General features: G+C 37.9%; 1 protein-coding gene across 1 annotated transcript in view; it reads right to left on the bottom strand.

The window, feature by feature from the left end:
* insra (insulin receptor a) overlaps positions 1 to 16,861 on the bottom strand; it is a 60,605-nt gene that overhangs the window by 21,690 nt on the left and 22,054 nt on the right. Inside the window, exons 3-4 of the mRNA XM_014984298.2 lie at positions 5,655 to 5,979; positions 175 to 314 (exon numbers count right to left, since the gene is read on the bottom strand). Coding sequence (XP_014839784.2) covers positions 175 to 314; positions 5,655 to 5,979 — 465 coding nt within the window. The remainder of the gene's footprint in view (positions 1 to 174; positions 315 to 5,654; positions 5,980 to 16,861) is intronic.

The raw sequence follows: 16,861 nt of genomic DNA, 5'->3' as shown, positions 1-16,861 counted from the left end.
ATCTTTAATATTTTATTTCCATGTTTTGTTTTCTAGCTGCTTGACTGGGTGCTCTTGACGTAGCCTCTTTGTTTTGGACAAAGTCAAAAAGTCAACAAGCCTTTGTTTTGCCCTGCAGCGCTGACGGGTTGCACGCTGTCATGTGACACCACCAAACAGACCGTAGGTACTCACTTCCTCCCCGCAGGTTGATGACCAGGCTCCCATTGAGGACGGTGCAGCCCCTCAAGGCCTGGGCGGCAGTGACAGAGTCCACCGTCTTCAGACCCATGCACACTTTGGGACAGGGTCCTGCGCAGGGCGTGCAGTTGAGACTAACAAAAAAAAAAAAAAAAAAAAAAAATCAAATGAAGAAGTTTAGAAAATATCTAAGAACAGAAGGGTGTGCTAATCCTAGTACCTCTTTTAATAGTTCACCAACTAGTAGGTTGTTTACACTATGGCGCAAAGTGAGAATGTTTTTGACTCAGCAAAATATGCCCATTATTTAAATCTGATTATAAAGATAACTGGAGTAAGTCTGTTGCAATAAAACTAAAATACTTTAAAATACACTTTAAAATAGTGTCGTTAGTTTATAAATCACTGAACCGATTACCACATAATGCATGAATGATCTGCTGTTGTCATAGCAACCTTCCAGGCCTCTCAGGGCTTCTGGTTCTGGTTTCCATCCCCAGAATCAGAACCAAACACGGAGAAGCAGCGTTCAGCTTCTATGCGCCACAAAACGGGAACAAACTTTCAGAAAACTGTAAAACAGCCGAAACACTGAGTTCCTTTGAGTCTAGACTTGTTTATAGAGGCTTTTGTTCCATTATTAATGAAACATTAACCAACATTTTTGATTTGTAATCACAACACTTGGAAGTTTATAATGTTTCAGATGTTGATTTTTGTGTTTTTATGGTGTAAATCGCTTTAAACTGCCTTGTTGCTGAAATGAGCTATAGTTATAAACTTGATTGATTACTAAATTCATCACATTAAAAGGAGCTTGATAATTTTCATTCTGATGATTAATAATTTTTTAGAAGGGGGCAATTTTGTTTAAAGAGACAACATAATACATTTTATGTTTGGTTTTGGTTGTGTGGTTTTCATTTTTGTTAAATTTATTATTTTTTCGTTGTCATGTTTTATTTTGGATATCTAAAATACCTTCCAGTTCCAGTGTTAGAAGCTCTGGCCAAAATTTCTGCTTATTGTTCTTCAAAAGAACAAACCTGCATTATTATACCATCATGAATATATCACTACAAAACAGCAATATTATTACTTATAGCAATAATTACTGGGACAATTTATCACTTGCTTTCTGCTTTGTTTGATGCAGTTCCCACATGTTGGTTCAACTTCAGACTTTTACAGGTTTACTTTTCATTTAATCCATTTTTATACAATATTAGAAATGCATAAAAATATGTAAATAATTAAATCTCCTTTTGAACAATAAAATAAACATTTTATTGCCTAACGTGCAATAACAGTATTTCTTTAGTGAATGCTTCCTCATTTGTAGTAAAAGATGACTCTGCATCAGTCCTTTCCGTCCGACTTACCAATAAAGTGTAGGATTGATCTGTTGATTATTTTTTGGATTAACCAATTAATATTTGATAGTAAAAGATGCTTGACAGGAGATTTATTTTATTTTTTTACAGAATTTGAAATGGGTGAAGCTAAAAGTACCACTTCCCAAGTTCTGGATAGAAAATATTTATAGACGAACGTGTTGTTTTTTTTTTTTTTATCTTAAATTCAAAATATACATTTTTGGTACCATTTTGGCTTAATTGCTGCTATGAGTATGTTCTTTCAGCAAGCGGCCTTTTATTAGTCTATATATTCTGGTTAATAGTCAATTGCTAAATTAGTTGACGGTTATTTCAATAAATTAATTGAACACGATTAATCTGATTAATAATTTCAGCCCGAACTGTGATTACTACGTTCATGTTCGGTCGAAGTCGATTTTATCAGAAAGTGAGAATAGACTTTTGCTTGAAAGTGGTGAAAAACAGTGGATTCGTTTCAATTTTTTAAATAAATCTAATTTAAAAATACTTTATTTGTCCCAAAGGGAAATTAATCTGTGGCTGTAGATTGATAAAATATTGGATGCAACAGGTCTACAAAGCAAAAGCTGTTGCGACAATGGAAGTGAGCAGCAGCTGATCTGCGACGCGATGTTGTAACAGTAGATCAGATTAACAAACAGCTTCCAACAGCAAAACAAGCAGCTCATGTGACGCAATTCTTAAAAAACGGCAGGCGCCTCGAGGGGAAATAAGCATTTCTATCTTCCACATAGCAAGCTTTGAGCATCGTTTATTTACTTAGTGCATAACTTCCCTGAACCGTCTTGACCCTTCTTGCTTTTTTCCTTACTCTCTGGTGCCACATCCGCACTTTTACTAACTGCGAGGAGAGCACCGCTCATCCTAACAGCGAGCCAAAAAGGGGAACAGAGACAGTCACAGTGCGAAAAGCCAAGGATACGAGTCCAAATGGGTTCACTACAGGTCGACAGTAGCCTGGAGGTTCAGATATGCAGGCTTTGTTGATTCATTTCCCTGGAAAAGCGAGAGCAAATCTGCCCAGAGAGCGGCTACCTATGCTCGATTTTGAGCGGCTTTATTCTGGAGACAACGAAAAATCTACAGCTTATCTCCAAAAACTGGCAAAAGTAAACTAAACAAACACTTTAGTTTAATATCTGATCATTAAAAGAGGCTTTACCCAACATATATGTATGGGTTAATATTACATTTTTATCCAAAGATTAGCTTTATGCCTCAGAAGCTCAAAGCAGAAAAGAGCGTGCATCTTTTCTGTCTGAAGAAAGGCTGCCCCGGCGCTCCGTCTGCTCTCTAGCTGCTTGTCAGGTGTGAATAAGCGCCGTGTGACTCTTTAAACGTGAAGGTGCACACTGTTCAAATGGGAGATTATGTACTCTGCAAATCCTCTGTGGATTAATAAAGGTTAAACACACATAACGTCACAAACAACCAGAGCACAACGGCTTTTCCCCGTCACAGCTCTGAGCGACGGCCTGGCTGGACTTCGCCGCTGCAATCGGCTCATTGACAAACGTTTTTATTTCCTGCAGAGAGACCGAAGAACAAAGCCTCCAGTCAGAGTAAATGGACGGTAATCCCTCAGCGCCCGTCACGTTCTGCTGGTGTCTAAACATTCATGATTTACAGAATCACACTGATTTTTTTCAGGTCAAAATTACAGATTTTCCCAGATTCTGATTTCAGGAATTTTGATGTCAAGAATTGTTTTTGATTTTTAGGCATAAATAAAGGTAAACAGTAATTTATGAACACAGTATTAGATGGATGAATGGATGGACGGATGGATGGACGGACGGACAGATCGATGGATGGATCTTATGAACAATACCACAGAATAAAGTTTTAAGTTTTAAAAGTTTCCCATATTTATTCCCACCAGGTGAATCCTTAAATCAAACTTTTTCCTTGTCCTCTTAGGTAGAAACTCGGGTTTTCAGCTGCTGACAAACTGGCTCTCAAAACAGAAATAAAACCCCAAAAACGTCAGCGTGACTCCTTACTGCGATACGAGGACAAACGTCTAAACATAACAGGCTATAAACGACCGAACAGTGAAAGCAGCTTCACGTCTCAGTAGCTGCATTTGCATACCACTCGATCTCTGCAGTGCAGACACCTGCAGACCAGAGAGCGACACCAAAATGAGGAACACTGAGTCAGAAACGCAGATGTGCCAGCCTTCCTGCACCGCTGCAGCGCTCTGACCTCACTGTTGGTTTCTGTGTGCAAAAACAAACGAGGTGATGCCAGCGCTGTGGGGACTTTCAGGTCCTTCTGTTACAAACACGAAGCAGGAGTTTATAGTTTATATTAACAAAACAAGCAACGTTTTCGATTCCAAAACCCTTTCAGCTACTGAATTATTGCATAAATAGAATTATAAGCTCAACAACAAAGATACTTATTGTTTTTCTGTTACTCAACCATCAAATTTGTAAAAACTCATATTTCAAGTGTTTCAGGGACCCCCGATCATTCATGTATCATCTTTGAGTGAATGATTCTCTAGAAATGTAAACTGTGGATGCTAATCATGCTTAGCATTTAGATGCTATTTTAGACTTGGATAGTTTCGTTAAACTAATTTTTTGCACAATTTGCACACAGAAATAGCATTTTCCAACATCCCATCAGATTGTGTTTTGAAGCAAAAATTAACCCCTAGTGGGGGAAGAAAAGTAGATTTGTCGCTCATCGCTGTTGTTTGCAGACGTCACTTGTGTATCAAATTAACAGACGTACCAGAAACGCATTACAAAGGTTCCAGAGAGCGACACCAAAATGTTTCCCAGGACTTTTCTATGTAAAACTTTGTATTTACAAATAAATAAAAAATGTTAATCTATTAAATTAATCGTAATTATCTCATTAAGAGTCCTGGCCCCAGTTAATATAATTTTTTTTTACCATAAACTGATTACAGACTTTTAAGGAACTTTAAGTTTCAACACGGTTTTTAAAATTCCCTTTGAGGTGTTTTCCTGGTCTTTCTAAAAGTGGAAAATTAAATATTAAACATGAAAGCGATACGAGCTCAGTGTGGGAGTCGGAGGTGAGCCTTGTTTTCTGCAGCAGAGCACAGAAGGAGCAATTTTCAAAATAAAAGCTTGATGGCTTTGGTTCAGCTTGGTGATACATTTTGTTTTTACCTAAGACCAACAAAAGGGAGAGATCTCTGTTACTAAGAGAGAGGAGAGGAGAAACAACATGGGAGAGGGAGCTGATGAAGCCGTTTCCACGCCGACCCTCAGATCAGTCCACAGCGTTTTCACTGATACACTCACGCTATTGGCTGTGTAATTTTGCGTCATCGAGGTCAAAGTTCAAGAAATCTCTAACAACACTGTGCAGACTTCACTGAGTTGGGGGTGGATCCACGTCAAGCGTAGTCAGAACGCTGCGTGGCGCATACGACACAAATGAATGAGTTTCAGTGTTTCCTTCTTCCATCTTTCCTTCCCTCTCTTCTTTTTGTCTCTTATTTTCCCTTGTAGTTTTACACCCTTCTGTCCATTTTGTCTTTCTTTCCAGATTTCTTTTGGCATCTTTGTTTTCTTTCATTCTACCATTTTCTTGTCATCTTTCCTTGTTTTACAATCTCCTCTTCCTCTCTTTTCTGGATTTTCATCCATGTTTCATTGCATTTTTTATTATTTTTCCAATCGTCCTATCATTTTTCTTTTCTTGTTTCTCCTTCCTTTTATTTCCAATTCTTGGCTTTTATCCATCTTTCATTGCATTTTCTCCAACATTTTTCCAATTTCCTCTCCTTTAATCCTTCTATTTTCCTTTCATCTCTTCTTTTGTTCCCTCCTTCATTCTTTTCCCTTCCATATTTAATTGAGATATGTTGAATTTTTTTGCCCCGCTTCTGCTCTTTTCTATTACACATCAAATGCAGGTGATGTAAAAAAGAAAAAGCACACATTTTGACTTAAAACAGCAGAGCTACAGAGCAAAGATGCAAAATAAAATCTATTCTAAAGCAGCATACAATGCACACTTCGCTGATTAAACATCTTCCCTGCAGGCCATCAAGCAGCCATCAGACCGTCTCGAGTGTCCACTTACGTGGAGGAGTTGCCTATCGAGTAGCCAGAGGGACACTCTGGGATGCAGGCACCGTTGTGGATGACGTATTCGTAGCAGTCAGAGCTCTTTTCCTGCTTGCACCTGTTGTGCAAATTCTGGCAGAAGGCGAGGGAGACGCAGCGCCAGCCCTTGTAGGTGAAGTAGTTTTCTGGGCAGTGCTCCACGCAGCTGTCCTCGTGCAGGAGGCCGCGGCAGGCCACGCAGTGCCTGGGCGAGTTGGGCCTCAGGCAGCCGCCCAGACACTGGTAGTGGCAGCAGTCGTCGTCCTTGGTGCAGGCTCGGTGTGTGCAGTTGATAGGACACACTGCGTGGAGAGGGAAGAGACATGCAGTTTAGACGGAGTGGGCCAAAGGGAGATTTTAGGTCTTGCAGGCCATAAATGTGCATGTGTTATATTTTTAGTCTAAATAACAATCGCAGAAATGTTACACAGTGAGATCTTTCTTTCAGCAGGAGAGAAATCCCTCACACAGCATAAGGCAGAGGATCATCTGTCATGTGGCAACAAGCGTACTGACTGCAGACAGCAGGGGTCCACCACTGGTCATTAAAGAAGCACATAGTTATCCAGAACACTGGTGGTCAGTAAGAACAAACTGCACATGGTATTTAAAGCAGAGGTGTCCAAAGTGACCCAGGGACAATTTGTGGCTCTCAGAGTCGGGCTGGGCGACAGACTTAAACGTTTTATCGCAATATTTTCATGTGACAATGGTAAACGTGACAATAAGAACGATTTATTTAATCTTTTGTAGGAAACTGAATGGCTGTGAATGCATTAGGTAATTTTATTACTGTAGCACATTTTCAGAAACAAGGCAATTCAAAGTGCTTCACGTGAATGAGAAAGGAATACAACAAAACAACAAACCAAAGGAAAGAGCAAAAGAAGAAAGAATAAAACAAAAAAGTGTAAACCCATGTTTACACTTTTTTGTAAATGATTTCTAGATTTATAAACTAGAAGGAGTTTCTCTGGATTTTAACTTTGTTCTAATTCCTGTTTTGGGTTGAGTGAATATGTGAACTAGATGCTCCTGTTATAAGTACAAGTACTCCATAATTTATAAGCTACAAGGAGTTTCTAGGTTATAATTATAGCCCAGCAAGCTCAAATAATGCTCTTGAGAAACATTCCCATTTGTAATCACATAAATAACTGAGATCTGTTTCACTAAACTGCACACACCAACTGCATTTAATTATATTTTCAAATTTATTGAGATTTGTTGATGCTCTCATTGAACAGTTTGGTGTAGCTAAAAGAGGCCACAAACCTTTAAGATCCTTCAGCCTACTTTACAGATGATTTCTTCTACAAATCTGGAGATAATCAGGCCTGAGTGTGGAAAAATCATCTGCTTTAATTCCAGATATTTAAGGCCTAAAATTAGGAGTTTCGGGATTTTCTGGATTTTTCAAGATCTTGTAGATGCCTACAATAAATCAGCTAGTTGAATGATAAATTAAAACAAAAATTCCCATTAACATGATTTATAGGTTTTAATCTTTTCTCTTTCTTTTTCTACTAAACACTGGATGATAAAAGCCTTCAGTCTGATGTTTTGGCCTCAACAAGCCCTTTTTTTGAAGGACAATTTTGTGTACAGAGCCTTCATAATTCATTTTATTTGTTGTTGTTAATTGAAAGATAAATTAAAACAAGCTAAATAACTTTCATTTGTTTTTCTTTTCTCTTCTTTTGGTAGAAAAATGTTGTCCTTTTTAACAAAAACTTAATATTTAATTTTATTTGTCGTTTCTGTTTATTTATTTTATATTTTAAAATGTCTTCCAGTTCCAGTGCTAAATGTTCATCAGAATTTAAAGTTTATTGTCGTTTGAGAATGTGCTTTTGGATTTTATATCACTTGAAAATTGTCTCAGAAAAACAATATTATCATTTATCACAATAAATTCTGGGACAATTTATCGTCCAGAATATTTTTGTTACCTTGACGAGTCTAATTAACATCGTTTTTTTAGTTAATTTAAATTATCTCATGGTGTTGGTTTCTTTGCTGTAAATGTCACAGAAAACTCCAACTGTATTGATCTTTATTGATTTAAAGCCTGATTGTGCACAGAGTAAAACTCTACTGTTGCATAACCTTCAGGCCGCGCTGATTTGCAGGTGGGTTTAGCCGCTAGTGACTGAATGTAGGTGAGGACAAATTGTGCGAGCGTAGATGAAGGATTCACCGACTAACTTGAACGCTGGAGATTAACCTCTCGTCCATGAAAGCCAGATTAAATCCGTTACGCAGCATGTGTTTGTGCGTGCGTGTGTGTGTGTGTGTGTGTGTGTGTGTTTGTGCGTGCGTGCGTGCGTGTGTGTGTGTGTATATGTGTGTGGAGGGGCTGCCAGTCATTGAGGTCAGAGACGGACAGCAGGTCAAACCATACATACAGGTGTCTTTGAGACGACAACAGTGTGAAAAACTAATTTTCTGTTTTAAAAAATGTGGTTTCCACAGACAGTAGGGACATGTGTCATGAATAAACTCATCATTTGTCCATTAGAAGAAGAAAACAACGCAGTGTCCTCTTCCATTACCTGAGGGGAGCATGAAGAGCTGCAGGAATATGTGTGTGTGTGTGTGTGTGTGTGTGTGTATGCGTGTGTGCGTGTGTGTGTGTGTGTGTGTGTGTGTGTGTGTGTGTAGAGCAGCAGAAAGAGGAGAACGGCAACATGAGAGGGCGGCGAAGGGGGGGAACAGTGGGGCGGCGCGGCTGTAAAAACAAATGATATAACCACTGTTCATTTTTCAGTCATCTTCACACAAGTTGAAGCTTTTATTTCCCTTCCTATTTGTTTGGAAAGCTGCTCTTAAAGCTATCCCCACATGCATATTTGCACACGAACATGCGCCGCGCAGCAGAGACTCCTGATCCTCGGCCAGCGCTCCACGCCGCAGCACAGACCCAGCAGCAGATCCTCCCTCAGTCATAGCCAATGTGTTGACTAGCTGCTGCAGCCAGCCATTCAACTGGCCTCTCCCATCTCTGAGGAAGACGGCTACAAACGTTAACCCTCTCTATTCCCTCACAGCGACAGAGGGAGAAGCTGCGAACAGAAAAACTGCCACGAGAGTCGCACAGAAACAAGCCGGCGCTGAATGAGAGCAAGTCTCGCTGCCTTCACTGCGCTGCACTCATTCACTGAGTTTAGGTCTCTATTTACTATGCATGGCTGCCGTACACAAAAGAAAGCTCCTGTTGAGGAGAACAGAGCGTTCGACAATAATGGGGTCACGCTCATGTCAAAACAATTATGGTTTGTTGTTATGAGGCCGAGCAGCTCCACGCCTCAGTACATTAATCATCTCTCCTCTCATCCATGACTTTAGGAGATTCTTATGGACTCAAATATAATATTTTCAATCGCAGGAACATCTAAAATCAAAGTTTATTGGCTTGGATGGTGGAGGATTTTGGTTCTGAATTTGTGCATTTACCACTTAATGGATTGGAGATGACTCCCTAATTTAATCTAGACAGAAAATTGGTTTATTTTCATTAAAATAAGACGTACATTTTACATTCAGTAAACATGACTTAGCTCAGAAGAACCGAGTTGAAAACAGATTTTTGCGACATAAATCTATTTTATGTCGCAAAAATAGATTTATGCCATTCCCTAAAAACAAAAAAGATTTCCTTTTTTGTTTTTAGGGAATGAATTTAATGTTTTTAAAAAAATCCCAAATTGTGGTTTATGTAATCTGCAATCAGTGTAAAATAATCTGATCCAGGCTTAATCTCTTTATGAAGTTAGGTTGAAAATAATCTTTGTATTTTCACTAATAGGTTTGGTGCTTTTATTATTTAAATAACTTCATTACTTAGTTAATAAGAACATAAATATCGACATTTGTGTGGCATAGTGGTTCAGTTTTATTCATTAGATTTATTTTAAGAGCAGTTTTAGTTTGTGTGCACCATAGATAGATTCTGCAATAACATTTTAAATGCTTTTTTTGCCACTTTTATGCCATTACAAAAAGAAATACCACAAAATATTGTGGTATTGGCAATAAAGATTTTCTACTGCTTATTGGAAAGGGTCAAATTAATTTTCAATATCCCATTTTTATTCAAATTAAAAATAACAAAATAACAAAAATTGTTTAAAGAAGTACTGTGCCATTTTCTTGATATTATTTTTGATCCAAAACAAACTTTTTAGTTGATTGGAAATAATTTTAAAACTAAATATACAAGTGTTATGAATAATTTTAAGTGAATTTAATACATGCCTCATTCCAAGACCATTCAATGCCAACGAAGATTTAAAAATCTTCCTTTTTTTAACTTTTCATAAGGCTAAAACTGTTTTCAAAGCATCTCTGTTTATAGCAGAAACATCCAGTTCATTTTTGAGCATTTTTAGATGTTGAACTAGTATAAAAATATTAAAAAGAAAACAGTGAAATATCCTTTTAGCTCTGCCCCTTTTTCCAGTAATCCCAGCTGCATGATCTGAAAGCACGCATACCCTCTGATCGCAGCACATTGTTGTGTTTAAGAGGTGAAAGAAAAAAAATCTTACAGTTGATCTGAAAGGATCGTTATTGGCGTTTTTGATTGCAATCCCAAGGGCTGTGTAGTGAATATTAGTTTATCTTTTATCTTGAAGAGTTTTGAAAACTGAGTAAATTCAACAGAGCTGGGTTTCTGCCAACTTTAATGGAGTTGGAGTTGAAGCGCTATATACCACTAATTTCCACCATTAGCACTGTTTGTAAAACTAAAATCACGTCTGTAAGCTGATGCTGAGAAGTTATTTGCCGTCTTACAACCTGAGAGGCTCCAACAGTAACGAAGAGTGATCACACTGAAGGAGATGGACTTGTTTTCTTGTGTGCTTGTCAGAAATGCTTTCAGGGTTGAGACCTTGGGGACCTGCGAGAGAGGGGCCAACCCAAGCCAACTTTGATCTTTGTGAATGAGGAGGGGGGCCTTTAGAGGGAATTTCACATTCTTTCCTTTAAAACATGCAAATCTTTAAATACATGGTAACTTCCTGGATTGTTATTGTAATTAGGCCTGGAGCTGTAACGGTTTAAGGGGAACTGAGGTGTTTTTCCCACCGTTAGTCCACTCCAGTTGGGCCCGGTCAGCATCTTCATGCTTTATCTTCCATTGGTACAATCATCAAGCAACAATAAATCAATGCAAGTTTTCAAAAGACAGTTGGACTTAGACCTGTTGTCTCTTGTCCTCCTAGTCTGGTTCCACTGACACCGGTCGGGTTCTGACCGATCTCTTGTTATGCAGCTTGTCCAAAGTACAGCAGGATCACATGAAGGCCAAGCAAAAAAGCTGCAGAAATGCCTGGCTCCTTATCGCATTAGCCGAGGCTTCGGTGGGAATGGAGGCGGGGTAGGGCTGCAAAATGAGACCCCCGATCCCCGAGGCTTTAAAACAGGCTGCAAACCAACCAACAACAAACCAACAGCACTTCAGGCTAGAGGCGACCAAGAAGAATACACACTGTTGCCAGCATGAGGGCGAATGAAGCGATCTGCGCCATGTGCCAATATGAGATTCACCGAGTGGGGACATGTAGAAAGGCAGAAAAGAGTGCTAAACAGCCAAAAATGCTGAATCTTAAAACACCAAACAAACACCAACCTGTTTATGCAATCTTAGATAACTCTGAGCGGAAACTTCCAGATTACATCCATGAAAAATAGGGAGTCTGAGAATTTCAAAAAGCAGAATGTTTCTGGAGCGATTTTCCTTTTTTAGTCTTCTTTTAGGGCAGCGATGAAACAACAGCGCACTCAGACTATTTGGGTTGCGATCACTTTGGATCAGAGAACATGGCAAACAGGGACGTGGTGGAGCGCTGGCTGCCAATTAAAATTCCACGGCAATGACAAGGGTAGCATTTAGCTTCTTATGAAAGAAAGTTTTTACTGAAGGCCAGAAGAAAAAAGGCTTTAGGGAGACACATGGCTGAAAAGTTAGAAGCAGAGTGAGAAAAGTAATAAACAGAACCGCTCATGTTTGAAGCCTCATTCCCCACCAAGATGGGTGAAAACAAGACAGGTTAGCAGTTTAAACATTGAATTAAATGTTTAAATCCAAATTTATTACTCCAAATTTAGGAGGAAATTGTGATTTTGTTAGTCTGCTCAGACAATAAAACCTAAATCTTGGCACCCCACCTTGTAGAGAAACTGTTAATTAAACTCCAGTAGAGTAAATCCACCTACAACACCTTAAACCACAGATGTCAAACTCAAGGCCAGAGGGCCAAATCTGGCCCGCTGTAGCTTTCTATGTGGCCCTCTAGACCAATTACATCAATAAATCTGCAAAATTCACATAAAATCAACAAGTCTCCACATGTTTTTTCTGATTTTACTGCACATTTTCTCAAAGTTGGTCAAAAACATTGCGTTTAAGTGACTGCTGCCTCAAGCTTTCTTGATTTTAAAGACTGCAAATAAAAAGTCACATTTAACATCATACATTAGTAAAAATTCCTTACAAACATTTCCAAATTGGCACCACAAAATCTGTCATTTTGATCGCAAAAAAAACACTAAAACAATTATAAAATCCTGGAGGGACAGCCATTTATTGATATTTTAACAGTTTAATTGGTTTTTATCAATATATTCTGGCACAACCGGCCTTTTAAGAACATTCAGATTTTTGATACGGCCCAAACTGAAAATGATTTTGACACCCCTGCCCTAAATTAACACAACTATCATTTTACTAATTTTCTTTAATCAACAAATTTAAATCTATTTGTACTATTTCATAAAACCTAATTTTATTCAGACGAATTTCATTTATCACCTCATCTACACTTTTTCAGCCCTCAACGATCTGGAATACCTCTAGAACCTGTGCATAATTGGTTCGGTTTCCTGGTTGGCACTGAACTTTTATTTCAATTACAAATTTTTTAAATGTTACTTACAAAGCCAGTTTTCAAGTGATTGTTCTGTTAGATCATGCAGTTAAGCAAATTACTAGCATGATTGTTGTGGGGGATTTGCTGGAAGTGATAATGGTGTATTCCCATAAGTGAGGAAAAGTTTTGAAAAAGGATGACTGCCCTCAATCTTTTTAAACTTCACCTCAAATTGCCAGCTAATTGGATTCAACACTCAAAATGTTCTCGCTTTTTTAACCGCCATGTGAACTAAAATGGCCCAAACGTTGTCTCATTTGACAGTAATCCTAAGTAGGGAGTGAAACTGGGTTTTGGACTGGAGACAGCTGGCTGACATTAAGCTGTTGGAGTGGCTTGAACCTCAGTCCCACTGAAACTCTTATCAGGTTTGTTTAAAAACCTGGTTTGTGCCAGAAAGCAAGAACTTTATGTCAGCTTGACCCATCACAAGACGAATGGGCAAATATCAGACCAGAAGCTTGTTAATAAGTGACATAACACGAGTGCTTGAGGTGCTACTTACTAGGACATTTAACCAAATAAGGTTTTATGCCTTTATGATAGAAAGTTTGTTATAAATTCACAGTGGGGACCACACTTTTGCATTTTAGTAGTATCATTCCATCCTAAAAGCAAAAGATAAATCATAATCAGCTTTATTGGCTAAGTTTGAGCACACAAACAAAGAATGTGACTTTATTTCCACTTTGCTCTCAATGTGTAGTCAAGTTAGAGTTCGAAATATAAAGTGATAAACACACAAAACATGATTCATTCTTCCTGAATAAGTCATCAGTTTCCAGTAAACGTAGCTTTCAACTCTATCTAGCGCAGAGTCGGTTTCTCATCACATATTCAGCAAACCATCACAACGGATTGTTTCATCGCTGCAACCGTTTCCCAAAGCCGAACACCACCAGTGAATGTTTTCAGAAATATAACCAAGCTTTTTCCACCCCTGTAATACATTACTGAACATTTATAATGGTAAAAATACTTTGAAAGTTGACTCATGCAACTCATTTCTGCAAATAATAATTCAGCATAAGAAAAAATGTGATAAAAAAAGAGATGCTGGTTAACACACTTAGAAATGTTGTTATCTTAGGAAGTTCCAGATTATAATCCCTGTTTGAGGTTTTGGTTAAGAGAAAAATAAATTTTAGCATGAGATTAGATTAGCTGCTATCTTAAGTTAAACTGTGCAAAGACAAAAATACGTCTTTCAAGTTGCATCAGAGCTTTTCATGCTTGTTATTGTGCAACAGACAAATTTTGCATCTACCAATTTGGTATCATGTGAAAATAAAATTTAATTAGTATGTCAAATGTTTAATATTTGAGCTAGAACATTAACTTTCAAGGTTTCCCCCAGAAAACTTGCTAAGCCCAGGTGTTGCATGTTAGGGCAGTCCAGCAGCCCGTCGTGTTTTTGAGTTAAAAAATGTTTAAAGTTGACAGGAAATTTGAAAATATGACTTTATAATTATGTGTTAATGAAAGATTGGAAGATTAACACCTGAACACCAACTACAAAGTCTTAAAAAATGCAAACATTTTAAAAAGACTTAAATAAATAAGCAATGCTTAGTCTGGTGGGGATACAAGTAAAGCCTGGTGGCCCGCCAGGCTTTCCACTTTGCTCTCAATGTGTAGTCATTATTATTAGCACTTTATTAGCAAAGTGCTAATAATACACTTTGATCGTTTAACTGCTAAATATTTCCATGACGATACCAGGTGAGATTACCTTTTACTCTTAATTTTACTGCAAAAATTATAGACGTAAAGGGAGATGAAACAGATGGACATGTAGATGGATGTACGGACGGACAGACAAATGGAAATATGTCTCTTTTTCCACATTTATTCAGATCTGTGAAATATTTAAATCCAATTCTTGCTTTTCCAGACTGCCTAGAAATTCAGAAAATAGTTCTGTATTAAACTAAAACAACAAAACTTGCACCAGATATTTAGCAGCATTTCGTTTTGAGGAAGTTCCAGATTATAATCACCATTTGAGGTTTTGGTTTGTAAAGGAAAAAGAAATTAAACCATGATATTCACAAAAGTTAAAATCCGGTTTTACACATCTGCAGGTTTAAGAAAGTTGTTGCAACTAGAAGGTAAAGGTGGTGGCTTCACAAAATGATTTCCTCTGAATTAACAAAACCTGACTGGGAGCACTACTTAAAGACCATAATGAAGAAACTTTGGAAAACCAAGTTATAGATCATACAACAAACACAAACAATCCAATCAAGCATGAAAGCAGAAAAGCAGTGACTTCATAAAACCAAGGGCTTATCATCAGTTTTATTTCCACTTGTTGGATGGCCTGACTCCACGGCGGCAGCAGGGCACGGTTAAGGCGACTCTGGGAGCAACAGGGACCGTAAACAACTTCATTAACCGGCTCCTGCCTCCGCTAATAGAACAAAAACACATCAACAACATGGAAAAGCACTTTTTGTTTTTAATGTCGGCCCGACACCGCCGTCATCCAAAACGCAGGATATCTAACTCGTCCGTGACCGGAATAGAAATGATAAACACCCTGTTCTCATTGATGGGCAATTACGTCGCCTGTTTGGCAGGCAAATGACGCACGGTGCGGCCTTGAATCTTCATTTCCTTCCGGATATCAGCGTCAGGGTAAAATAATAAATAATGACTTCCCTAATGCTCAACTTTGTCTGGGTAATGACATCAAACGCTGATTTGTTCTTAATGCAACATCAAGTGATGTGTTTTGTTTTGTTTTTTTTGTTTTTTTGGTTAATGTCAACTAATTAAATTTAATTTGAGAGAACAAAGAGTATGTCCTTTTTAATCTATTTTTGCAACAACAAGTTTGATCTGGTAAAAAGATTAGGATGGAAAAGTGGGAATAAACTGGGCACCAACACTCAAATTGATCAAAACAAAGGTTAGGGACTTTTTGCTCTTGTTCTGCAACCATAAATGGGTGTAAATACGAAGCTTTGGCATCGTTGCTCCAACCAAAAACATTAAGATTAGATTAACAAAAAAGATTGCATGTTTTCGACCAGGACTGGGCAACCAACTTTTCAAAAAGGGCCACTTGAATAATTTTTCTTCAGGGCTGGATTTATGTTAATCCAGGAATATATTTTCATTGTACATTACATATAAACTTTTTTTTTTCTGTTTTTGTTTACAGCTGAAGCTTAAAATTGTTATTGCAACATGAAATACTGACAACAAACTTTATTTCATATTACTAATATTTATTTTTTTAGAAAAAGCATGTTTAGTCCTGGGATCTGCAACCTTTACAATCCAAACAGCCATTTTCTCAGTCATGTAAATAAATCTGTTATGTAACCTTTTTAAATAAAAAGACAACTTATAATTCTTGCTAAATACCAACCACACCAAATTTGTTGTAATTTTTAGGTTTAAAATAAAAAAACGTTTACAAAAAGAGATGCGGATATTTTAAAAAAGTGTTTGTTTCCAACATGGTGGCAAGTAAAATACACAAAAAATTATATTAGCTTTATTTTTAGTATCATGTTGTAGACATGAAAAGAAAAATGGATAAAAAGAATAGGCTAAAAGACAATGCTTATTGTTATATGCATTATTATTGATAATTAAATTTATACTGTCTACTTTAAAAAACAGATTCTTTATGTCAAAACATCTGGCAATAGAAAGCGTACGCTGCTAATACAGTTTTCAAGAAACTAAGCTGCACGTCTTTTGCACCAGATGAAAAGAAACATGATTATACTATCATCAGAACAGCAGCAATCCGTTTGAAACCAAACGGCTGTGGTGAGCGAGTTCATCGGTGGAGAAACGCCTGTCGGCTGCTCAGCTTTAACGAATGCCTGAAATGTCTGAGATTCCATGGGAAAGGCTCCAATAGCTGCGTGGAAAGGGTTTGCAGGGTGCAACTCCACAAGCGCAAGTGCCAGAGCAGTTAAGTCAGCTTAAAGAAAAGAACTTATGTGGCGTGTGTGAAGGGAGCTTAGAGGCGAGCTGAAGGCTTGTAGAGAAGAAGTTGGACAAGAGGGGGAAAAACCAGGAAGCATATTGTTACAACTTGAATTTGTCTGATCTTGTCTGGGTGTCTTCTTTTGCACCGATGATTGTCAACCAAAATTCCTGCAGCAGTAAATCAGTCCAATGTTTTGGATATACGGTCCCAAAAGCTGAAGCTCAAGTTACCTCTTAACATAACTGCCTCAGCGCTGTACATAGAATGACAAGTGGGTGACACACTTGGCTGGTG

This window comes from Poecilia mexicana, unplaced genomic scaffold (assembly GCF_051168715.1).
Source record: "Poecilia mexicana isolate PSO_F unplaced genomic scaffold, ASM5116871v1 scaffold_17, whole genome shotgun sequence".
In the NCBI taxonomy this organism is placed as follows: Eukaryota; Metazoa; Chordata; class Actinopteri; order Cyprinodontiformes; family Poeciliidae; genus Poecilia; species Poecilia mexicana.
The sequence above is the reverse complement of the archived record's forward strand: the minus strand, read 5'-3'. Positions and strand labels throughout refer to the sequence as shown.